A 27,767-nucleotide genomic window follows, 5' to 3' on the forward strand; every position below is an offset into this window, starting at 1 on the left:
TAAATTTTGGATTCCATAATGTATAAATGATTAAACACATAACTTGAAAACGTTATCTTAACATCAATATAAAGCAAGAGAAGTCTATGAAACAGGTCTATAAAGCTCACTTTGGAAGAGGCAACATGATATGTAAGGTCTTTTTATGGGACCAACTCTGATGCTAGTGTAGTTAAAATAACAGAAAGGAAAGGAATCAATAACTATGTAAATAAACATTACTAAGGAAAGCATTTATTAACCTTTAGAAGTTCACTTTATATCTTAAACCTATATAGTGTGATATAATGGATTGGACCCTAACGGAGAACAGTGAATCAGCTTTATTTACAGAGTACTTATAAAAAAAATCGTACAAAAAAACAACAACACATTTTCGTACACATCCACCTTCTCAGTATACAAATGCTAAAACCAACAATCACAATAAAGAGATGCCAACAGTACGCCGAAGACAACCATTAACACAAAAGGATTACATTTTCCATTACTTTCCATCACTTGCTCTTTAGGAAATCGCAAAATCACAGGAACACTAGTTTGTCGTGAAGGGATTCCGTTATCCGTAGCAACAACAAACATGTGACATACACTGGTATTTAAAGACTACAAGATAAGAATCCGAATTTCTCCTCCGTTGGACACGGTGAACAAACTAGAGAAGAGAAAAATCCAATTTAATTCTATACTTTTCTATACATACAGTTAATGTAACGCAGTGACCACATTCAGATGGATCCTTTATGGAGAAAAAAAAGTTTGTAATTTTAAACATGTCTTTATATAGGATTATAAATGTTTTATAGGATTATATATGTTTCGCATATTTTGGTCATATCTATATATATCTACGAACCTACAGTTCGTAGATGGAACATTTCTATCAGTGACAAACCTCGAAAGTTACAAGAAAGCCTTGATGTATTATTTCTATCAGTGAGAAACAGAAAACATCAAAAGTTACAGGAAAACCTTGATGGAACATTTGTATCAGTGAAAAAACCTCAAGAGTTACAGGAAAGCTTTGCCAGTTTTAAACAATATTCTTTCTTTGCGTTACCTTGTAATCAAGGGTGACCGGGTCAGGACCTTACACTGATCAGAACACTGAAAAGGGACATAAGAGGTCAAGAACGTCCAGCTGTATTTAACTCCTAGTTATTACCAGAGAAACTCATTTGGACGATATGAACAGGCTGCTTGTCAACCCTGTACGAGATGTGCCACAATAACTAACAAATGGTTAGACTAATGCAACTCTGGTATCATGTAATTATTAAAGGTCTTTAATCAGTCATGTAGTTTGTATTTATTCTTGGACTAAATATACGACAAAACTTACGAAAAGCAGTTTCACATCTAATGTTCTTATTATGACAGTAATTTACATATTTTTTGATTCAGTAATGAATACTGTAGTAAGATGAAGAGGAATAAAACAAGCTCATTGTAAACAAATGTTAAAAACTCGATGTTTTGAGTATCACTCTCTACCTTATTTGAGTGACCAGGAATGTTTCTGAGTGTCACTCTCTCCATTCTTTAAGCGACCAAAAATGTTTTCAAGTGCCCGTCCCTCCATTGTTTAAGCGACACAGGAATATTTTGAGTGTCACTATCTCCATTCTTTGAGCGACAAAGAATATTTTTGAGTGCCCCTCTCTCCATTCTTTGAGCGACCAGGAATGTTTTTGAGTGTCATGTCACTCTCTTCATTCTTTGAGCGACCAAGAATGTTTTTGAGTGCCACTATCTCCATTCTTTGAGCGACCAAGAATGTTTATGAGTGCTCCTCTCTTCATTCTTTGAGCGACCAGGAATGTTTATGAGTGACCCACTCTCTCCATTCTTTGGTTACTACACCAAGAAAGAGACGTATCCGGAAAGCTAAAGAAAAAAAGAGAGGAAGTAATAAGAAATTTAATAGTTTCTTTTTTCCAGAAATTGCCACTTTTATGACAAAAAATAAAACTTACTTGGGAAATGGTCCCTTTATACTCAACTTCACGACGTCATCAATGTCCCGATCGGTTATCTGTACCAGAGTAATAGGTTATTTTAAATATAATTCTATCACAATAGAGGATACTACATACGACGTGTATATATCTCGGATGAGGTTGAACAGACTTAGCAAAATACTTTTAAGTGTTTACATAATCCATAATAAATCTTTGTGATTTCATTGATTCCTCATAGTAGAACGATAAGGTTCTGATATATATAAAATACCAAAGATTAAAGGCCAGCACGTTAGTAATATAAAAGTTTATTACTTGTAGTTTTCCTATCTGGATCCGTAATTTCAAATGTGTACCTAGGCTCCGCGAAGATTGGGTCATTGTCGTTAACTTTCATAACAGTAATGTTTCACTGGTTATGTCACTCTAGACAAAGCAATATTATAGGTCAAATAATACCAAACGATGAAAATAAAGATATGTCTCATCTATGTTTATTACAATCTTTACATCGGTATGAATATTTAGAAATAAAATGCATAAACAAATAGTGGTGATTTATATAAAGTAACTTAAACAAATCATATGATCTATAACAAACCTCCTTGAAGTGCATGTACACCCAAGAGCCTTTACGTTATCTAAATTTTATACATTAAGTAATACACGAGCAATACTGTCAAGGGATATATAAATATATCCAATATTTCATTTTTTTTCAAACATCCCTAAATAACATCCTACACTAGAAAATGTTACACAACTTCTGAGCGTGCCTCAATGCCTAAACTACTGATTAGCATAATTCTATTTCCAGAAAATGTTTGTTTTGTTTGTTTGTTTTTTGAATTAAGCACAAAGCTACACAATGGGCTTTCTGTGCTCTGCCCATCACGGGTATCGAAACCCGTATTTTAGCGTTGCAAGTCCGCAGACATACCGCTGAGTCACTGGGGGGCCCCAGAAAACGAAAAACAAAAATCGTCAATAGTTACGAATGCTCTGGAAATAAAATCTGCAAATACACAAAAGGGGTGGTGTGTCTCTCAGGTTTTTTTTTTTTACCAAGTCAAGCACAAAGTTACACAGTGGGCTATTCGTACAGTACCCGCCACGGTTATCGAAATCCGATTTACCGCTGTGACACCAGAGGGCTCTTAGGTTACGTAAACCGATACAGAAAGTTATCGGTATAGGACACATATCTCACACATAAATTAATACAAACATTAGTCAGCGTACTAAATGCATATGAAATTGTAATCTAATCTAAAATATTTCAGGGATTTTTGAAACAGAGAAACAAACTATACATTTCATTGTTATCTGTACTTCCCTGAGTAGTGGTAAGTTTATGGACTTATAATGCTAAAATCTAGGGTTCGACTCTCTTGGTGGACAGAGCGCAGACAACCCGTTGAGTATCTTTATCCACCCATCCCACCACGCCCTCAGTGGCTCAGCAGTAAGTCAATAGACTTACAATACTAACAATCAGGTTGCGATATTCGAGGTGGGCAGAGTACTGACAAAGCGCTAAAAAAAAGTAATCACAACAACAGCTCTGCCCTCTGTCAGGCAGTAAAGGAAATTATCCGATATTTAAGAAGTTAAAACGTTATTCATTTCTATGTCACAATGTTCAATCTTCTACAATGTTTAGCTCACAACACTTAGAGAAACATAGACTAAATTTATTACCAAAAACAAGTTTAAGTTAACATCTACATGATGCCAAATATATATTCTGTAAAATTCTAGCAACGAAAAACAGAGACATAAAGGAAACAAACCTGATGACCATCAGAAGCCATTATGTCAAAATAGAACTGTTGTTGTGTCTCGAAGTTTAAAGGCTTGGCGACGATAGCTTCTCCTCTGTATCGAAGTTCAGTATAATAAAATACATTTTTAATTGTTTCGTTTAAGTTTACACACTGATTTTCTTTTACTTATATTACTATAAAAACTATAACTTATAATAATAATAATAAAACTGTTGTTCAAATATGTGTGCATGTATAATCATAATAGATGGCGCATTAAAAAGTGACAACTATGATAAACAATTGCAATGAATAAAATTAAAAATAAAGCAAATATTAATATATTTCCATATTAGGTTAATCTCGGATTAAAAAGTAATCAATTCAATTAAAATATTTTAAACTGTAGCAAGAAATTGCTATTTAACTTATGCTATTCATTTGAATTACCTAACAGTTCTGAAAAATAACAAAGTATAGAATCAGTAGAAAAAAATTCTTTCCTCTAAGAATCGTTGATCTGAATTCACAATCGAAATATTTCTTAAGCTTTCTAATTCTTCCCATTAAAAAATTATTTATCAAATATCAAGGATCGCAAAATGGAGACCACATACGCTTTCAAGAAATGAAGTAAAGATTTCTAGCTTCACAAAATTTGTTTATAGCCATCTTAAATTGAAATTTCGCAAAATGTCTTGATTTTGTTGTTGCTCCTTAGAAGTTATAACTAATTGAAATGTACGACTTATACTAAGCATTCTGTATCAAATTAAAAGAGACTTGGCCTATTGTAGAGCTCTGAATTTTGGAGCTGGCATCAAATCCTTGAGATATCAAAAAATATTTTCAGCATTTTCGCTGTGAGTGCGATATAAAGGAGACAATCATGAAAGGAAAAAAACATATTTATTTACAACAAATCACGTTTTATATACACTATAAGGATATCAAGTCCCTCTGTGAGACAGCAATGAGTCAATGAATTTACAGCGCTAACATCCGGGGTTCAATTGCCCAATGTGACTTCGCTTAAAAAAAAAAAAAACTCAGACAAAGACGCTGAAATTGGGAGACAAATTGAAATATACATCAATACTCAACAAAATACAATCCTTGAACATTGTAACAATAAAACTTCAAACTGTATTTCTGACATGGTCAGGTGGTTAGGGCATTTGACTCGCATTCTGCAAATCGCGGGTTCGAATACCTCTCCTATAAAACATAGACCATCTTTTAGCTGTGGGGGCGCTATAATATGACAGTCATCCCCAATATTCGTTAGTAAAAGAGCAGTTCAAGAGTCGGAAATTGGTAGTGATAACTAACTGCCTACCATCCTAGTCTTTCGCTGCCAAATATTTGGCGGCTGGCGCTGATACCTCTTGTTGTAGCTTCACGTGGAATTAAAAACAAACGAACTTTTTTTTTCATTTATCCATTTAAAAAAATAATTTACTCCAATTGAACGATTGTTTAAGACAAATATTTCCTTAAGATTCCATTATCTTAAAACTATCATTGTTCCTACAACCACAGAATGGTTGCTATCCATGTAATAAAACTCATTCATTAAAGCTATAGACTCTTTTTTCGACAAATATGATCCGAAAATTTTAATATTACAAAAGAAACTGCCCACACAACATTATGTGCCTTATAGAAAGTAAAGTATATAATCACCAGTATGCATGTAGGACAGATCCAAATGACCCTAAGAGAATGTTTTAATAACTTATAAATCTTTTCTTAACACCGAAAAAAAAGACTTTCCGATTTCTTAGTGCTTTAACCAACTCGGTCATTCTATTAATCGTATGGTTCTCACTGATATTCAAACAGGTTTCAAAACTAAAGCTGATGGAAAAATAACAAAAGCTTTCTAGTTCACCACTTTAAATAAATACAGTGTAACAAACTTATGTCCTGGTGTCAGCGATCTTTGATCATTAACTATTTTCCTATCTCACAGGCCACCCCCACTAGTTCAGCGGTAAGTCTATGGATTTACAACCTACAATCGGGAGTTCGATTCCGACGTGGCTTTGCTATAAGAAAAACACACACAAATACACCCTGTCTGACAGAGAAAAACATTTCTTATCTGTTGTTTAAGATTTTTATTTTTACCTATAATCCATCATAATATTTTATATTTATTTATGATAAGTGTCTACTTGTTTTTATATAATTCGTTTTGTTAATATTTTTAGTTTCAGTTTTAAGTTAAATATTCTAAACTAAATCCTTCCATTTTCTTCATATACAACAGAAACAATATTTATGTATAACAATCTCATTTTCCGATTGCATAACGAAACTTAGTCACATTTGTGCATTTAAAAGCAAATAAAAACATTTACGATTGTCGTGGTAGTATAATTTGAGTAGTCCTGACGTCACCCCACTTTTTCTTACACCTATCTCAGTCATTTCCGCTCTGATCCTGACGAAAATTTGGTATAATTTTGGATTGTTTAGAATTTCGCACAAAGCGACATGATGGCTATCTGCGCTAGCCGTCCCTAATTTAGCAGTGTAAGACTAGAGGGAAGGCAGCTAGTCATCACCACCCACCGCCAACTCTTGGGCTACTCTTTTACCAACGAAAAGTGGGATTGACCATCACATTATAACGCCCCCACGGCTGGGAGGGCGAGCATGTTTGGCGCGAACCTACGACCCTCAGATTACGAAGCGCACGCCTTAACGCGCTCGGCCATGCCAGGTCGGGTAGCTAGTCATCACCATCCACCACCAACCCTTGAGCTATTCTTCTACCAACGAATAGTGGGATTGACCGTCACTTATATCGCTTATACGGCTGAAAAGGCGAGCATGTTTCGGTGTGACAGGGATTCGAACCTGCGACCCTCAGATTAGGAGTCAAACGTCCTAACCACCTGGCCATGCTGGCCGCTGACGAAGAAAGGAGAGCTCTTTTTTTTTTGTCCAAAAATCAGATATGCTGTAATCCTCGAATTTGTGGAATTTCCTAAACTGCAATGGAAACATTTATCTAATGTGAAGATGTGTATCGTGTGGCTTAATATTCGTGACAAAAATTGACCTTATAAAAATTTTGCTTTCATTTCAAAGTTTAGCTATTTGCTAAAAAGTCATTTTTAGAATTTTACCAATTACATCTTGATGTTTATAAAATAAAATTTTCTAATCGTAATAAAAACGTCGTTAATATTTGCCAAAGTTCCTATGATTTGTGTCATGCCAAATATGCTCGCCCAATCAGCCGTGAGGGTGTTATAATGTGACGGTCAATACCACTATTCTTTGGTAAAAAAGTAGCCAAAGAGCTGGAGGTTGGTGGTGATGACTAGTTGCATTCCCTCTAGTCTTACACTGCTAAATTAGGGACGATGTGTTGGGGATTCGAACCCGCAACCCTCAGAGTTGATCGCCCTAACCACGTGGTCGAACTTTGGGTTCTGGTCATCAGCATCTTAGACATCAACTGTTAATGTCACGAAAGAACTTTTTTGTAAGGTCCCCTTGATCCTATATAAAAAATAAATAAGAAAATATTTCTATATGTATGGTGCTTATCTTAACGTCTATACGTTAACTGGACAAAACGTGACCCATAGGGTATTATGTTTTGTGTTTCAGTTGTGACTACTGGAATACACCTGAATACTGTATGTTTCAGATGTTACTGCTGGAATACACCTAAGTACTGTATGTGTCAGTTGTTACTACTAGAACACACCTGAGTATTGTATGTTTCAGTTATTATTACCGGAACACAACTGAGTACTGTATGTTTCAGTTTTTACTACTGAAACACACCTGCGTACTGCATGTTTCAGTTATTACTATTGGAACAGACCTTTGTATTGCATGTTTCAGTTGTTACTACTGAAACACACTTGGCTATTGTATATTTCAGTTGTTACTAGTGGAACACGCCTGTATACTATATGTTTCAGTTCTTACTTCTGGAACACATCCGTGTAGTATATGTTTCAATTGTTATTACTGGAACACACTTGAGTACTGTATGGTTCAGTTATTACTATTGGAACAAACCTTTATACTGTATGTTTCACTTGTTACTACTGGAACACACTTGAGTATTGTATGTTTCAGTTGTTATTAGTGGAACACGCCTGTTTACTGCACAGTCATGTGAAAAAGTTAGCACACCCTATGAAAGCCTCTGTATTTGTGTAACATTTTTGGATATATAGATATTTAATCTCAATTTTAACAATACTGAGAGATTATAGGAATATAACTAAACAATTAAAACTGAAGAAAAGGCTTTTCAAGATCTTCTGTACATGTAATTCTACAAAAATGCATATTCTAACTGAGGAAAAGTTAGGACACCCTACCCCCTAATAGGTAGTGTTACCCCCTTTGGCTGAAATAACTGCAGTGAGAAGCTTCTTCATCCGGTATTCAATATCTGTCGTGCATGGTGTCGGTTTACCTTTGAATGAACTCTACTGAAGAAGATATAAAGTGAAAAGTTGAGTGTGTAATTAAATACAGTCAACATTTTGGTGTTATAAGGTCGTTTATTTCTAATATTATCAATAAACTCTCAAGTTTCGCCAAAGAATTGATTAATGTATAAAGCAAGTAGAACTTCAGCACACAAGTTTATCAATATCACGAAAGAAATAAAGACAGTTGATTCTAATTTTTGAATAAGCTCCAATACTGAAACAATGTATGGTATAATGTTATTTGAAACAATGTATGGTATAATGTTATTTGAAACAATGTATGGTATAATGTTATTTGAAACAATGTATGGTATAATGTTATTTGAAACAATGTATGGTATAATGTTATTTTTCGTCAAGTAAAAGGCTAAAAAGAATAAGCGTAAAGTATTTCAACTTTTTTCACTTTTTTCGAGAAATTGTAACTACTCAAATAAGTTCTTGTTCATTTGGGGCAAGTATTGTATGAGAATCACTTATTGGAGTTATACAAGACGTGTTTAAAACAGTTAAAAAGTTATGTTGAGTGGTTTTGTAATTTAAATAGCAAAGATAAGTGTTAAACACATGCAAAGAAGTCATGTTGGGTAGGTTTCTAATTTAAATAGCAATAATTAGTGTCAAAAACAGACAAAGAATTCATGTTGGGTAGGATCGTAATTTATATAGCAATGATAAGTGTTAAAAACAAGTAAATAAGTCATGTTAGGCATGTTTATAATCTCAATGCTAAGAACAAATAAAGAAGTCATGTTGGAAAGGTTTGTAATCCCAATGGCAATGATAACTGTTAAGAACAAGTAAATAAGTCATGTTAGGAAGGTTTGTAACTTAAATACCAATGGTAAGTGCTAAAAACAGGCAGAAAAGTCATGTTGGGTAGGTTTGTAATTCAAATAACAATGATAAGTGTTAACAACAGGTAGAGTTTATGTTGGGTAAGTTTAACTTAAATGTCAATGAGAGGTGTTAAAAAGAAATAAGAAAGTGAAATTTGACATAGAACTTCATTATACCATCAAATCTGAGGAGACTAATCAGTAAAATGCGTATACACTCAGACAGAACTTCATAATACTATCAAATGTAAGGAGACTAATCAGTATGTGTGTAAACGTGTTGATAAGTGTTAAAAACAGAAAAAGAAGTCATGTTGGGTAGGCTTGTAATTCAAATAGCAATGATAAGTGTTAACAACAGGTAGAGTTTATGTTGGGTAGGTTTAACTTAAATATCAATGATAGGTGTTAAAAAGAAGTAAAAAAGTAAAATTTGACAAAGTTCTGCCCTGATAACAAATGGCTAGTATTAAGAACTAGTGAAATTTGTTATGGTAACAACCTGAATGTCAGTGATAAGTGTTTTACCTCAGAATGGAGTGACGTTGTTTAGGTTGATAGCAGAAAAACCAAAATAACATTTTAAATCAGTAAAAGAGCAGAGTTGGCCAGATTGTATATTAGACATACACGACTAATTTACAAAATACAATAAGAGAATTTAGTTTTTAAATGTTCGCCTGGTGGATTAATTTATAAAAAAAGCAAGGAAAGTCAACTTTTTTCTCTGCTGTGTCCACCGTAAATAATCGAATTCCGAATTTTAGAGCTGTTAATTTAAAGACTTATCGCTACCCCACGGGTGGGGGAAAAAAAAGGACGGAGCTTTAGGAAACATCCATACTTCTATTGAAAGATGATTATAATTATATCAGTCATTATCAACCTCATTAAACAACATTTCTTCTCTTATTATCACGAACTACAAACGAAAATTCCAATTAGAACAAGAAATGCCTGTTTATGTGATCTATTCGCTTCTCAATCACATCCTTGTTGGCAATTAAGATTATTTTTTTTGTAGAAATGGATATTGTACTTATACCAAGTTTATTCTGTTTTGGAATTTTGCCCAAATCTATACGAAGGCTATCTGCGCTGACCGTCCCTAATTTAGAAGAGTAAGACCAGAAGGAAAGCAGCTAATCGTCACCACATACAGCCAACTCTTGGGCTACTCTTTTACCAACGAATAGTGGGATTGACCATCACTTTATAGTGCTCCCACGACTGAAAAGACAAACATGCTTGGTGTGACGGAGATTCGAACCCTCAAGTCTCAGATTACGAGTCAAGCTCCATAACCACCTAGACATGTCGAGTCGTTTATATCACCTACTGAGGTATGTCATGTGTTAAAATATCTTATATCAGAAAAACATGACTTACGGCAGTACGTGAGATTAAATGAAGCTATTGATGCACTTGCAAATAAAGTCGATTAAGGCCTGTCTCTCTGTTATACGGAAATACGTCATCAGGGTTGCATAAATAACTCGAACGTCAGTGTTTGGTTTTATTTCACAATATTATTATTTTTTTTTATTAATCTTCACTTGTAGTATACTTAGATCAACCCAGAAACCCTAGATCGTGCGTCTTTGGTGAGTTCTATTTCATGCTCGGTAATCACCGGAAGTTATAAAAGTCATATTGATGACGTACTTCCGCGTAGCATCAGATAAAATTTCAACGCAGTGTACTACTTTTTGGTAGTGTTAGGATTCCATCTCAAAGCCACATAATTTCTATCTAAACATAGCCATCATTGATTTTGAACTGCAAAACTAAAGAGAAGGCAACTATGCAGTCAACAACACGCACAGTCAACATTTGGGCTACTCTTCTCTAATTGAATAGTACACCTACGGCCTAAGCGTAAAACGCGATTTTGCAGAAACGGGACGCGAGTTATGAGCCGTGGGATTCACAGTACATAGGCATAAACGTTATATTGTAAGGCACTAAGATTCATAGGAAAAAATATAACTATAGGATAATTTCTGTTTAGGATTTCTGACTTTGAACTCCATTGGAACAGAGATACATATTTACGAAATGGGCAAAAACATGTTTATTTTATTCATCTTTATAAAATATGTGAGAAAACTATGTGGTAGAAATCAGTGATGACGAGAAAACACACTTGTAAAGAAAAATATATACGTTAAAACGGCTAGTTTGGGTTGAGAAAATGTTTATGTAGAGGAGCGAACAACGTTTCGCCCTTCTTCGGTTATCGTCAGCTACTTCAATCATCAAACCAACCATCCAAAAAATAAAATTCTCCTTCTCAGTTTCAACTAACTTAAAATAAGATATATATATATATATATATATATATATATATCCAACAGTTACAACTCTAAACCAAATATAATTTTGTGAAAAAAGAGACTCCAGCTAGACTTCCAAATCTTAAACTAATTAAATCTACAGTCATTCAACTTTGTATTTCCAACATTATACTACTGCTAAAATACAAAAGGTCATAAAATCATCTAGTAACCTAACATTTTTGAACTCCAGAATGAAGTCTCTCTCAATATTATTTGATGCAGTACTTCAAGTAATAATTGGCTTAACTGCTACATATTTAAAATAAATTTATTTTTTTGAATTAAAAATTCCTAAAAGCAGAACCAGGGACCCTATGCTTCTCACTACAGTTAAATATTTCATCAGCAACAGATTCTTAAATCAAAATGTATCTTATTTTTCACAACACTAATGAGGCTGTCACAAATTTCCATAACTGAGTTCAATAATTTTATACTACTCTATGTAAAAACTTGTTTTCAACATTATGCTTTAAGAATGCTGGTTTTACTGGATGAATGAAAACACATTTAAAAAATTCAGGTTTTTCCCGATAAATTTAAACATGTTAGTGCACAAAACTCCATCCAAATCATTAAAAAACAAACAAATATCCTCAATAATAAACACCAACAGAACTCTCTAGTCATATTTTCCCACTCTCAAAAATTCTCATTGATCATTGTGGCTATTTATTGAATAGTGACTGACGTAATACAGTCACTTTTCTCTTTACTTTCACTTGTAAGGTCTTAGAAATGCTATCATTTCCACACTTGAAGACTCCTGAGCAGAAAACGATAAAGTCTGTGCCATCACTTATCTTGTTACACAGTGGTGCAACGTAAGAACATCTTAGACTGGTTTCTTTTTATTGCCAAACTGATGAGGTATGAATGGAATCGAAATCAGCTATGTGCTTAACTAATATTTTCCTGCGTTGTCATGAAAAATTATAGTTACACCTATCCTAACCATTTCAAATGAGTTCTTTATAGAAAATGTACGTAGTGACACCTATCTTGACCATTTCAAATCAGTTCTTTATAGAAAATGTACATAGATATTTTTGTACCCTTCAAAAATAAATGACACATACAAAATTTATCATTTCTGAATTAAAGACAACAGAGCATACAGTTCACAACAGAGCATATAGTTCACAACAGAGCATATAGTTCACAACAGAGCATACAGTTCACAACAGAGCATATAGTTCAATACTGAAGAAGAAACAAACTCTCATTACCTTTATTACATCTACAAGTTTTGAGAAGAGGAAGACATTACCTGTGTCAGGTTATCATAAACCAAATTTTATCAGTTTTATATTTCAATTACTGCAGCTTTATTGCTCATGTTTAGAAAAATCATTTTTGCTGCTTTACAGGGCCGATTCCAATATAAAATTCATAATCAAAATCCTGAACAATTTTTTGCTAATGGTGAACAACTTGGTATTACAGTTCACTGAAAGTGATATTTAATTTTCAAGTATATATAACTTCTTCAAAATAAAAGTTTCAATTTTAACACTGCTCGTGTTAAAATCGCACGTTTAGAAATTCACCTGTACTTGTTGTAAATAGGTCTATGTTGGATCTATGATATTTGAACTAGGAACACAAATTAAAAGAACATCTTAATGTAAATGAAGGATATAGTCTGGCTATACAGCTACTATTACAAGATGTGATTGAAAAGTCTTCAACATTCTTTGGATAAAGGATTCTTCACTCTTCAGAAAACTAAAACCAGAACTAAGTGAAACTTTTATTGTTCTATGCGTAATGACTTGTGAGACATTAGTAGTCATAGTATTAATACTACAAATAAACACTAATCAGAACAATAACCAAGTAATGTAACCTATCTGATTTTGATCACAGAACATTTAAATGTAAATAAATATTTCACAAATGCTAGTTATTAATTGATAATTTTTACAAATACAAGTCGATATTATTATATGATAGAATACATACCGAAAATCCTATATTAAACTTGACAATCTTCAGACTCCTCTTTGAATGAAACCGAGATGCCACCACAGGTTAGAAAACGAAAATACAGACGATTATTTATATTACAGAACCTTCGACAGGACTCCGATGATTTAAGCCTAAAGTCTGAGGCACTGCTGGCTGAATTTGACCATAGGGCATTTGTTGTATTCTATTTTAAATAATACAACTGTTTATTTAAATGTTGTTGTGGGTTGAAACGCACCATTTTACATCCTATGAAATGATACGAATCTACAACATTTGTTAAGATCAATCAGATTGTGTGTTTATTTTCGAAACGCATTTACTTATGGAACAATAGCTGATGAATCCAACAGTCGTCAAAAACAACAAGTAATATCTTGGAAGTGTAACAACTGATTTTTTCTTTATTTTACATTGATTCACCGATAAAAAAAGACAAGCTTCTTCAATAAGAAACGTCAATCAAAACGGAATGTGGCGGTGGTGGAAATATTCATTTTTCGAAAGTATCTCTAAAAATAAATTAAAATGTTCCCAGGTACGACAGTAACATACATAGTAAAATATTAAAATCGTAAAAACAAATATCCTGCTTTTAAATACTGTCCACTTATTTCCGGAGAAAAACGCCGGCAAATCAAAATCCATTCAGTTTCTGTGATCATCTAACAGATTAAGTTATTCGAAATTACCATCCTACAGTCAGCAGCAAAAGTTGTTATGAAACTTTCTCACTAAAATTACTTGCATCCAGCCCTAACCTCTTTCTATAATCAAGTATGCTCCTATTCTTGAGTTAATAGGTTATAAATCAGTATAGCGAACTAATATATTCATATATTTATTTGTATATCGATTTAGTGCGTATATTTATATTAAAATCTTAACACAGAACGGAAAGATATATGAGGTCTGTTCAAAAAATACGCGGACTGACGTCATAAAACAAAATGTACTTTATTTAGAAGTTACAGGTCTGGGACCCCTTCAAAGTACTATCCTCCACAACGCACACACGTATCCCAACGGTGTTTCCACTTGTTGAAACAGTCCTGGTACGCTTCTTTTGTAATGTCCTCCAGCTCCTTCGTCGCATTTGCCTTAATCTCGGGAATCGTCTCAAATCTTCTTCCTTTCAAGAGCCTTTTGAGTTTGGGGAACAAGAAAAAATCGCAAGGAGCAAGGTCAGGTGAGTAGGGGGTGGGGAAGAACAGTTATCGAGTGTTTGGCCAAAAACTCACGAGTTCTGAGGCACAAATTTCGCAGTAACGCGGTGCATCTTCAATTTTTCGGTCAAAATCTCGTAACAAGATCCAACTGATATCCCACACTCTTCAGCAAGCTCCCTGACAGTCAGGCGTCGATTTGGCCGCACCAAGGTGTTGATTTTGTCGACGTGTGGGTCGTCAGTTGACGTGGAAGGACGTCCAGGACGCTCATCATCTTCAATGAACTGTCGACTATCCTTAAAACGTTCATGCCACTTGAAACATGCCGTACGCTTCATAGCAACATCACCGTAAGCCGTGTTAAGCATAGCAAAAGTTTCAGTCGCATATTTTCCAAGTTTAACACAAAATTTCACAGCAAGTCGTTTCTCCTTCAGGTCATTCATTCTGAAATCCGCCAAACGAAAAAATCGCACTTCACTTAAAACCGCGTAGCTAATACACAAATGAATATATCTGCAATCGGGAAATGGCGTCGTAATCAGCTGATCTGTGCAAACCTAGCGACACCAAGTGGATTCCCCTGGAACCAACTGGAGCCGCGCAATTCAAACAGTCCGCGTATTTTTTGAACAGCCCTCGTATATTTGTTTCAACCAAAAGAGCACGAGCATGTCAGGAAGAGGTATACCTTACGTCGTTGAGGCCAATTTAACCACTGCATATTTTTCTTACCTTAACTACAACTACTATAGCAGTGAGCGAGATATTGTGCAATTAATAATTTTCAACATAGCTCTGATGATAAATAAAATTACAATAAATGTTCCGGTAGAAGCGAGTCTAATCTTAGTTTCGAACTTCTAGTCCGTCTTTCCGTCATTGCGACGAATTTTTCCACTTCACGTTACAAATGCTGTATTTTGTGTCTAATAGTGACAATATATATAAAGTGATGGTAGCCAACGTTTGTTCGCAAAATCCAAAATACTCCTAATCAAGGATTTTCACGTTGAACTTGTTATCTATATTAGCCCCTCACAGGCAAAGTTATTTTCCCCTTTTACTTGATCGTAACAACTTTCAGGAAATTTAAAAACTTCTAGTCTTGTTGAGTAAAAATAAAAGTCACGCATACCTTGCGTGCTGCATATGATGTTTTTGCTTAGTAGCAGAACTTATCAAGACAACTAGATTTACAGTATACTAAACCTTAGTTAAAACGGTCTTTAGTCATTTAAAATATATAAATTGTTATGGTATATAAGGGATATTTATATCAACTCTGGAACAGGATGAAAGCCATTGTCAGCTGCAGTATGTATGGTTTAAACGCTCTATATAGTTCTCATTAAAGACCTGAATAAAACCAGTAAAGATATACTTGATAAAAAGTATTATCATTTTTATTATACGTATCACTTTTTTACAGAGATTAAACCAGTAGAATCTTATTTGAGTTAACTGTTTAAACTTAAAACATTTTAGTTATAGATCTTGGGAGTAATAGAACTTATGGGACTTACTACTTTCGAGCACACACAAACCCCATAATATTGTATAAGAAATACGTGAACAATAAACGGCAGAAATGATAAAAAAAAAAAGGGATGGCGAGCGCTGATATCCCTCGTGTAGCTTTGTGCGAAATTCAAATAAACAAACCTCAGTTACGTACTTTTCTCTCATGTCACTATATAGATGTTAAAACATCTATTGCAATCTTTATGTTTTTGAGATCCTACAGAATACGTCATTCTTCAACATCAAATTTAGAAATTCAAATCATCATCTCAATATTCAAAGATTTTCAATATTTCATTTGTAGTTAGGATAGGACTTTGGAATCAGAAGTAAACATGCACTCTCTGAGGGCACTAAAGACATTAAATCCGTAAGCCTACTCTAGGGTATAAGGAAACGGAACAGTTAATTGACTTGATTAATTATATTTGCATATTGATTAATTAAATTTACATATTACGTATACATTAATAATTAAATTAATTAGTCAACCTTTAATTTAAAAAGCATTATTTAGTTATTAATTTACATGGTATGTAATGATGGATAATTACAGGAAATGGTGTCAATTATTGACAGTAATTATAGCGTTGATCCAGTTTTACATAAACTAACCGTATCTCATTACAGTATGTTATGACACACATATTCTCATGACCTGACACCAATTATCAGCAATAATTACAGAAAGGTTCGAGTTTTGCATTAATCAGTCATATTTAACATAGATTTTTAAAAATAAAATGTAACAGTAACATGAAATGTATTATTTTTTTATAATTATGCAAAACAACATTAAATTTTATTGTTTGTTTTTTCAGCTGCAATCCCTGTTAAATATACTCTTCAAAAAAGAAACGCAAAAGGGATATTTTTGTTATTTTAAAGAGAAATATATGTAATAACGTGACAAGCTCAGAGTATGTGATGTTACACGTGTTAAGGCACTGATTGTCAGACCAAAATGACAATAAAAGTTGTGCACTTTGAAAACGGAGGAAAACATCGGATTTTTTGCCAAAACACATTCGTGTTCCAATTAAGAATGGTTCAGTGAATGCAAGTACGAAACTTCCGTGGTTCAGTACCTCCAACAAGGTTAAGAACCACTGATCTATAGAAACATAATAGTACTGTGTTTCGTGATGACGAGACACTCACTTGAAGTAAAAATGCTAAAGACGGCTGTATGGGTATTAAAATTTTATTTTAATTAAAGTTTTAATACTTACACTGGCCGTCTTGAGAATACAACAGTATTGTCTGTTGCATGTCCATGTAAATACTTCGCAGGGTGTGGATATACGAGCGTTTTTGCGTTATTTTTACCACTACTTCGCCTCTGTTGATGGATCTTCACCAAATTCGGCATGAAGATTTGTGGATCCATAAAGAGATACAAGCAAATTTACGGTTTCACATTTGTGTTTTGCCTTTGGTATGGGGGTTTTCGGTTTAAATATATATATGTATGTATGTAACTTATAAATAACTTTCATGTCCCAGAATAATATTTTATTAATCATGAATTTACATAACTTCCATCCAGCTAGTTTCATTAAATGGGTAGGTTGGTTCTTTGTTTTTAATTTTGTGCAAAGCTACACGAGGACTATCTGCGCTAGCCGTCTGTAATTTAGCAGTGTAAGACAAGAAGGAAGGCAAATAGTCATCACCACCCACAGTCAACTCTTAAGCTACTCTTTTATCAACAAATAGTGAGATGAACCGTAATTTTATAACGCCCCGACGGCTGAAAGAGAGAGCAAGTTCTTTGAGACAGGGATTCGAATCCATCATCCTCATATTTCGAGTCATAAGTATCATAAATTTTATACACATTAACATTTAATTAACTTTTGAAATAAAATTTCCCATTATTTCAAATTATAATACGGAACAATATATCACGTTAGTATAGCTGTACAAGTTAGTATAAGTTTACTCGCTCATTTGAAATTGGTAAACATCAGTAAACTAATATTGTTTAGATATGAAAGCAGTGTCATAGCATATTATTGCAATAAATATTGTCTACCCATAACAGTACTCTCTTATTATCTCTAAGCAACAGAGTTGTGTAGTGAGTTCAATTTGAGATATTTCGGAAGCTAGCGAGTAAAACTTTAACATGATCCCAAACGTTTCTACCAACTTCAACATCTTTTTCAGAGTTATTCTGGTGTGTCTGTTTGTCGTCGTTAAAACAGACATCCAGGACACTATATTACTGAAAAATGCTTTATCAAAACCAACTACATATGATTTGAATGAGAAGAACAATAATCCAACTATTGCAAACACGCTAAGGTATAATCCTCGATGGCGCGTCTTTATATGGGAATTGAACAATACAGGTAAAACATGAATTCTTCCTATATTAAATCTATTAGGAACCATCTGTTTTAGCCAACCTGTCAATCAAAATCAATAATGACAATCTCGCATGATCTTAGTTTGGTCTATTTATAATACACATATATAACTGTCCCAGTGGAACAGAGGTGTCTTTGAAGACTTAACACTAGAAATCGGCTATCTATAAAAGTATTTATGCGAATAAATCGTAAAGTTTGGTGATACTATTATTTAGTTTCCCCACATATATATATCACCAAAGTAATTTATATAAAACGTCAATGTTACTGTTTCGTTGGCGATAGCATGAACTTTCAGTATTTTTGTTCGTTAATTCAAAAATATTAACTTATAAGATTTTAAAATATCATTACACTGATCGTTGTTTGAGCGTTTTAATTATATATCGATATACTGAATAACTCAACTTCATTCGTACTAAATTAGGTAATTCATAACCAAAGTGCGCATTATTATGGCTTCTAACGAAGTTGGTTTATCACTCGAACAATCTATTAAGGATGATGTGATACCTTCCAACTGTAAATGTAGAATTATGATACAAGAACTAATACATATTCTTGTTTTGATCTGTTACCAGAAAAATTTGAATGTGACAGCGGAAAGACAGTTAACTGGTCAAAACTGTATTTCTGGAATGATAAGGACTGGAAGTTCTGCATTTTTGGAAAATGTGTCAACAAGAAAGTTAGTAGACATGAGGATAACTCTATATTTTTAAAAGTATACCTTTATATATAATTTCACGTATAAACATGTGATCTCTTTATACATATATGAATTTATTAAGAGTAAAAAATGGCAACGGCGCATTTTGATATATTGAAAGACAAAATCTTTAATAGATATTTCAAACGACTATTTACCACTTGAAGTTGTGTTATTTTTGGAACTAACTAACTATTGTTTTCTTTTCATGTGTGGGTGTACAAAACGTTCAATGTTAGTAAGTCAAACTATATTACAAATACACCACACTATTGATTAACAAATAGAAGTTATAGCTTGATGTTATTACAAGAAAATAACTTCTTTTTCTTTCTCACTCAGTGTGTATGTCAAGGTGATATTACTGAAAACATCTGTCAAAATAAGTGTTGGTTATCGTACTGTTTTGTTAGACTGCCACATAAGGGGCACATTTCAGTGCTATTGTTACCCACAGCTATACACATGAATGTATCAAATAGATGAAGTTAATATTCGCAATTAAGTTGAAAACCACAGCAAATGGAATAAACTGTCAAAAGTCTTTAAGCTCTGCAAGATCTACAATTATGACATTTTTTCTATTTACTCTAGAGTTTCACTAATTGCTACAAACTACATTGTGTTATTTTATTAGAACAATATTGACACATTTTAATCAACATTGAATTTTACAATGGATTGTAATATCGAATTGCCACAAAAAACTGTACACATCAATGCAACTCTAGAGCACCATTTTTCCATTACAAAGCTTCAGATGAGACACCAGTAGGGAATGACCCATAATAAAAATAACCAAGGTTAACACAGGTTATTTGCATTCTGGAACCAATTTCTTATTTCAAATGAAAACATGAGTTTTGTCAGTTTGAAAATTTTAGGTGAACAATAAATGCTGAAACTAAAAGGTAAAATAACATCTAGATCAGCTAATGGCCAATTGTGTATATTTGCACTTAAACACAAACAAATATAGTTATCTATGAACTTCTTGTTCCAAAGTCTAATGCTTTGGACTTTTAGTCGAAATATCAAGACTTGTTCGTAATATGTTATGACATTGAGCAAGGCACTTTATCTCAGAGATTTCAGTCTACTCCTGAAAGAGAAATTGACATGGCTACATATGAGAAGGAACTATCCATGAAAAAAAAAAAAAGGATGATTGTTACAGAAAAACCCATAAACTTAAAATAAAAACAATTACTATGCAGTACAAAATATTAAGACAATAGTACACGATAAGAGGCAAGAGAAAATAGACAATGATATTATTTTCAATAATGTTAGAGAAAAGGGAAGCACCATACTTGACAAAACAGGAAGTGCATCCCATGGTACATTTGTCACCCTTTCATTTGTTTTTCTTTTTTTTCCATTTATTTTTGTATATTTGTAAATTAATACCACTTAATATTTTAAATGTTGTTGTATTAGTTTTATTATAATAAACGTTTGTGAAAGTCATTATACAGTTTAGGTGCATGAGAATTGTACATGACATAGAAGGATGTCACAAAGTGAGTGGTCTTCTTTCACACACACATATGTATGATGATCTAATGATTTATATTAAATAATAAACCATCCAGTGATGCCTGTTAAAGATAAATACAATTGCAAGACCAGAAAGGCTATGTCTATTCAAACTGGGGAGCATAGAATTATGACCCCTAATAATACCTTCAGCAACATGCCCTTTGGTGCAAATTTACATCATCTTTTGTATTCCTTCGTTTCCCTAAAGCAGTTTTTTTTTGTCTATGATATAATAATCATATAACCCCTAGGCATCCTCTGTAAATTATGTAGCACTCAGATGCCAGTATAACCTACAGATCACATAACAGTTATGTAACCTGGTGTCCTACCACTCATACGACATCCCTCAGGCACAATAACTACTATTGTTTCCTTGAGCATAATATTTTACCCAAATTGTTTCTATCTAGCTGAAATTCCAACGTTGACTCTTATGAACAGTATGGCTAAACAGTGATGTATATTTCACATGTAGCATATATCCCAAACAAGAATACAAACCTACAAAGCTTACTTGCGTGGTCTATACCCCAAATTAATATACAAGCCTATGTAAATCAAATACACATTTACTATATGTTCTCAGTTTTGAAAATTTCAGGTCAACATGAAATGTACACCATACTAAAGTATAAAGAACAGAGGAAACTAGCCTACAATAAACAAGTCTGAATGTAACATACACAAATTATATCAAGAAGCAAAAGTAACTTTAAAGCTGATTGCACGAGGAGTTTAATTATTTTATCTAAAATTTGGTAATAAATTGTAATAACCCTGGGGCTTAAAATGTTACAAACTGCAGCTTGGGTACAGGAAGGGTTACTCACAGTGTAGATCTGTGCTTCAACATGAACACGCAAACTTATGTGGGATCAGTGTGATCTAGTTCTTCCCACTCAACTACATAATAGGTCCTCTGAATGTAAAATTCAGTTAAAGTATTCCATCAACAGTAACAGTGATTCATTAAGTTCTACATCTGAATCTGAACATACCTAGTTTGATAGTGAACATAGAAATAGAGTATGTAAAGCCTGCAGGCAGCATTAGGAGGCAGATAAAGTGCCTCCAAACTCAACAATACAAGCAGGTAAAGATACTCCAGCAACCTCAATTCATGAGAAGCGGGATCTCTTCGATACACAACCATAGGAACAGGGCATTGTTCGTGAGCTATTCCAAATCCAAAAGAATATCAGACATATTTTGATAAGAAAAGAACGAGCCACAATTAAAAAAACAACAGAAATATGAGAATGAGAGACTGTAGAGAACATAAACTCCAAAGAAACTGGAAAACATTAAAAAGTTACAAATAAATAGAAATTCAACATATCACTGCAAGTGGAGTTGAATAATGATAATCTATGGATGCCAAAAGACCTTATGAAGGATTACAAAACATTGGTTCTGGCAGAGTGAAAAAAAGGTTTTGGGTTATTAACCAAAGAGTTATTGATTGAAAATTATGTGGCAGTACAGTGTCAATGTTTGTTCTCTTTCATTTGTAGAAAGTTATATCAATGCTTATTTGTTCTTTCCTTCAGAAATAGATATTATCATGCTTCTAATCTTCACAATAACAAAGCATTTTCAAATTTATATAAGTAGTGCTAGTTTCAGCACTACAGTACGAGGTGAATAAATTACATTTTCAACTATTCTGTGTGTCACAATTTTAAATCTTAAGCAGCTTTGTTAATAAAATTATTTTTATTCCAAATACCTAGTAGGTCAATCAAAAACATTACCATACTGTGGTTCTTGGATTTCTGTTTCATTACACAAAAATGTAAATTAACATAATGTTTCAATTTTAACAAGTGTATTCTAGGAAAGAGTTTTCTGTATTTGTTGTTAAGAGTATCAACTGTTAAGATGAAAAAAAAAATTGATCATGCATAAATTTTGCATAAATGAATTAAACACTATATAAACTTGAAATATATCTCAAATAGATGTTGTAGAAGGCGAACTGCTAACTATCCTTTGAAATGTATAGTGTGCAAATCATTTTCAAATCCTTAGGGAAACTTGCAGGCATCTGTTAATAATGCATTTTAGGTCAGATACATACTCATCTTGTTATAAGACATATGGATAATATGCTATACTGGATCTCAGAAGAAATCCCTGATAATTTCATACATTACAATATCATTTTCGTAGCATCCAACTTGGAAAGTAGATTCACAAATGTCCTTAAAATCACATATTGATACTTATATGTATGCATAAAGCTACAAAGCATTATTTAGATGAACAGGAAAACAATTTTAAGATCAAGGAATTGACACAAAACACGATGAATACTCATGAGGATACACATTATTTGTTTTTGGTCTTAAACTGGATCTGTCCATTGATCCACTCTTTAACTTGGTAAAACAGGAAAATTTATGTCTTCAAGCAATATTAAGTAAAACATTATGTAACACTATAAACGCCCTTGCCTTTGCAAATTTCTAGTCAATTTTAGAAATTGATCAGTCTAGAAACATCACCACTGATATGTGAAAAGCAGTGAATTTTATACAGATTTACTCTCTACTTTCACACAAGATTTGTGTATGCAAAATATGCTGGGAATTGTGTTTGCCAGCAATCAGCTACCTAACTATATGGATATCAATAATATGAATCTAAATTATAAATGTGGAAGTCACTGGACCTGTATCTACTTTGTCAAAATAAAAAAGGAGAATATTCTGATTTCTTTACTCTGCTTTCACGTAACTACAAAAATTAACCAAATAGAACTATCTAGCATGCACTTACAATGTGAAGGTTGAGGACCTTATTAGACAGTGTGTGGTGAATATTGTATATGATCTGGCTGTTAAAGACATAGACATATATCCAAAGAAAATCTGTTATCAAAATTTGAATCTCAAAAAGTTATTGATATGTTTGTTCATATTTTTTTTTTACAAGGCAATTTAGTGTAAAAATATCTTTACTAGATATGCCTTTTCACATAGATCAAATATCAAACTGATTAGTATACAAAGATTAATAAAGGGTTTTAAAATGAGAATACTGTCAGAAAGCATTACATTAATTTGTTTTACATAGCAGGTATTACTCTTAAGTCATAATAGCCTTAGTTATAGATCATGTCATGATTTATACTCTAATTATCTAGAGTTACTGCTAATAAATGGCATCACATCATGAGAAGCTGTTACTACATAACATAATTAGATATGATTTATTCGTGCAAACCTGTAATTATTGTCAATGATTTGAATCACTTCCTCTAATTATCTATCATTTCATTCTAGCAAGTTAAAATTAATATCTAATTAATCAGGTTAATTAACTGTTCCAGCCATTATGCCCTAGTGGGACTTCAGAGTTCAATGACTCTTATGCCTAATTAATTGAAGGTTGATTAATTAATTGGGTGGTTAATATATACGAGATATGCAAATTGAATTAAATAACTGTTCCATTCTTTATACCTTTATGTCCTTGGGTGGTGTGTGTTTACTTCTGGCTCAAGGGTCCCATACTAACCATTCCACTAGAAATCTGGTTTTGATAATTGTGGTAGGCAGAGCACACATAGCCTCTTTTGAGTTTTGTGCTTAACTTCAAACATACGAAGAGTCACAGACTAGGTATTAAAGTACTGTCAATATTATAGCCCCATTTTAATGTGTAATAAAAAACAACATATTTCATAAAGAAAAGCAAATTATTGATGATTTTTTTATTTTGATGGTTCTTAGGCCTTCCATAATTCATGAGATGTATCAGGACAAGAACTTCCTAGCCCCAATTTCTATAGGCAAATTTACTAGTGTGTTCTCATATTGAGTAACATGAATATCCATGTAATTTTCCAGCTGCTTCAGGTATGAAAGTGCTGAAATCACATATTGTGGAATAAACTTGTGAACATGCGACTTGTGTCTCTTCACTTGGTATCATGTTACATGTGGCTGGGACACGTGGACAGATTTTGCCACTAACCTTTGTGTTTGTGGATTATTCTTATCACCACATTTTCTTACCATGGTTGAGACACAACTTATTGCAGGTCTCTTTCTGGATGGTCCTGGTTACCTAATTTCATCTGTGTCCCCCTGTTTTTTGTGTTGTCCAATACCATAAAGTAAAAGTTAGAGTTTGGCCTTGGAAATTGCAAATCCTTGATCTGAATAAATTTTATGATTTGATGTGGGAATACCCTGTGCAGGATAAGGTTGTTACATACTCTTCTCAAAAGTGATCATTTTCAATGAAATTAAACTACTTATGCACCACGAAGCAATTTTAAAAAGTAGTTTTGATGCATCCCTTACATTAAATCTTCATATGTGCTGAAACTATCAAATGGCTTGCTGAGTTGTATATTCTAAATTGTTTTAATATAATGTACTCAACACTATGCAATATTATGAAGTATGTGCATAAAAAATTCATATTTACAGGCAAAGCAATGGACTTGACAAGAATTATTATTACTCTTTCATACATTTCTGGTAAAAAAGTGCGTCATAACAAATTGTAGAGCCTTATTCACTTATGCAACCTATGGTTATTTTCACCTTGCAAGAATGATACATATTAGGTCATGATTTCCTCTTGAAATTACTTCCTTTATTATTTACTGTGCTCACTATAATACCAATAATTAACCACTAATGTAACAACTTTATATAAAAGGCTTGAAATTGATTTCAGACCTCACATGTTAACAAATTTATCCCAAACTCAGCCTTCATGCATATGGAAAACTACACAAAAATCTATTTAAATTACACTGGAGCAGTCGAAGGGCTTGTGGACAAATAGAATAGCTTTGATTGTCTCATCTTTCATGTCCGTTCTCATGAAAACTGCTGTTTATATGGAGGTGTGACTAGAAACTTGTGACCTTTCACCCACTTCCAATTATTAACTACCAGAAGATGCAACTAGATGAGACATTGCAGCAGCTTTACATGTCATGAAGTTATATTTTGAAACTTTACCTTCTTTGTGTTGCTCCGTATTAGCTCGACTGACATTTTGTGATATTTTATTGTTCTTAACATTCTATTGTACAAGTTTTTCTTCTTCCATGTAGAGCATTGCAACCTCTAGTTTTCAGACTGTTGTGGTTTCGGCTCCATATAATTTATCAATCTCTCTATGCTTATATCTTTCTTGGGAAATAATTGTGACATATTCATCTACCCATAATGATACCAGTGACATTACATTAATACTGAATATGACATATATGCTAAATAGATTGCTCATACAGTATCAGTTCCTATCTGCACAAAAGTCAATATATTAATCTACGCAATTCGTTCTTGTAAATTGCTGTTAGCTTTCTGTATTATTGTCATAAATAAGCTGAATTTATATATTAAAGTTTAATTTCTATTAAATGTTACAGATAATTTGTGAAAGTAGATTTAAACTTGCATTTACCAAAATATGTTAACTTCTTTCTGTAGTGACGGGAAGTTTCACTGCAGAACATGATCATAATTCATCGAACTATTTTGAGTAATTCGATAACAAAAGACCCAGCATGGTCAGGTGGTTAAGGCACTTGACTTATATTCCAAGGGTTGCAGGTTTGAATCCCCATTGCATTAAACATGCTCGCCCTTTCAGCCATAGGGGTGTTATAATGTGACAGTCAACCCAACTCTTCGTTTGTAAAATAGTTGTCCCGGAGTTGACGGTGGCTGGTGATGACTAGTTGCCTTCCCTCTAGTCTTATACTGCTAGTAGCAGATAGCCCTAGTGTAGCTTTGTATGAAATTCAAAACAAACCAAACAATCAAAAACAAAAACATGCAATACAATCCTGCATATTTATTTTGGGTAATTATTTTAATTACCACCAGGAGAAGATGAGGTAAAAATGAGAAGTGCAGTAAAAGTACAGCAAGAATGTTTAGTTTAATTCCCTCTACACACACATATGTACACACTAATTGTTCAGGTAGTGAGATCTAAGCAGTAGGTTTGTTTGTTTGCATTGTAACTCCACAGACCTACTGCTGTGTCACTGGAGGGCCTAGGCAGTAGCAAAACAAGAAAACTGAGAGAAAGGATGTATAATATTGCTACAAAAATGAAAAATATTCGTATATATTTAGCCAGATGCCACTTAAATAGCCTGAGTAAAGACAATGAAGAAATATAAACATGAATGCTCTTAGGAGTACAAACAAGTGGTAATGAGCATTGACAAAACATAAATACCAATGAGTTACATGTTAAGAAGTTGTAAAGAATTTAAAAACAGTATGTTCTATGTCGACAAGGAGTAAGAACCAGAAGTAAACCTTAATGAACTACACTTCTTCTTGCTGTATTTTCATCTTGAACATCACAAATAGTTGGTAACTGGGTATCACATCAGTAGAAAAAACAATTAACATTAGCCTGTTAATTCATACTGGAAGATTGAAAGTATGAAATAAAGTAAATACTTCAAGAAGTCTTAACAAATATATAGATGTCTAAGTGCAGGTGTGTTGAGAAAGATTTCAATTGTGAATGTAGTGGGAGCAAGAAGGTTTGTTGCACTCTTACTGGTGGAGAATTTTACTGCATGATGCATCATCATGAGTAGCGTAAATTCATATGTTCCACATGAATTTTAGACGGGTCTTTCATAATACTGGTGGCATTCAAGTCTCAGAGACAAAAAGTACAACTTCAAGACGAAAATAGCTAATATGTGCATGGAGGTGAATCATCATATCAGAATTTTATGGTTTCACTGCTCTTGTAACCATGTCCAACTAATTCTCGTACCATACAAGTTGTAACTTACCGAACAAATGTGTATCTCACAATGATCATTAACAGCTACTTGTGAGTGTACCTAGCCTGACCTTATCCAAACTATTAAATTTTTAATTTTAGTTTCTTTTATAACAATAAATAAAACACATGAAGAGCAAGAGATATAGCACTTACCTGTTCTTTCCTTATTATGTTGACTGTCAATGAAACTTAAGCCTACTTATTTACACTGTGTGTTTGTGTGTATTTCTTTATAGCAAAGCTACATAGGGCTATCTGCTGAGTCCAGTGAGAATAATCTTTTACACTAATAATTAAATAAT

The 27,767-nt window shown here is 33.3% G+C and overlaps 1 protein-coding gene across 4 annotated transcripts; it reads right to left on the bottom strand.

Annotated features, from left to right (window-relative positions):
• Window positions 1-307: 307 nt before the first annotated feature.
• Window positions 308-27,767, bottom strand: LOC143230382 (uncharacterized). 4 transcript variants are annotated; one of them, XR_013016423.1, is made up of 5 exons: window positions 13,346-14,978; window positions 3,755-3,839; window positions 2,277-2,387; window positions 1,977-2,035; window positions 308-655 (listed from the first exon to the last, which is right to left on the bottom strand). XR_013016423.1 is itself a non-coding variant. In XM_076463877.1 (5 exons), the coding sequence occupies exons 3-5, from the start codon at window positions 2,340-2,342 to the stop codon at window positions 607-609; spliced, it is 174 nt and encodes a 57-aa protein (XP_076319992.1). In that variant the 5' UTR covers window positions 2,343-2,387; window positions 3,755-3,839; window positions 27,619-27,767; the 3' UTR covers window positions 308-606. The 4 variants fall into 4 exon arrangements, 1 of the variants encoding a protein (XP_076319992.1); XM_076463877.1 differs by lacking the exon at window positions 13,346-14,978 and adding an exon at window positions 27,619-27,767; XR_013016424.1 differs by lacking the exons at window positions 2,277-2,387; window positions 13,346-14,978 and adding an exon at window positions 27,619-27,765.

Source organism: Tachypleus tridentatus, chromosome 10, assembly GCF_004210375.1.
Source record: "Tachypleus tridentatus isolate NWPU-2018 chromosome 10, ASM421037v1, whole genome shotgun sequence".
Lineage (NCBI taxonomy): Eukaryota > Metazoa > Arthropoda > Merostomata > Xiphosura > Limulidae > Tachypleus > Tachypleus tridentatus.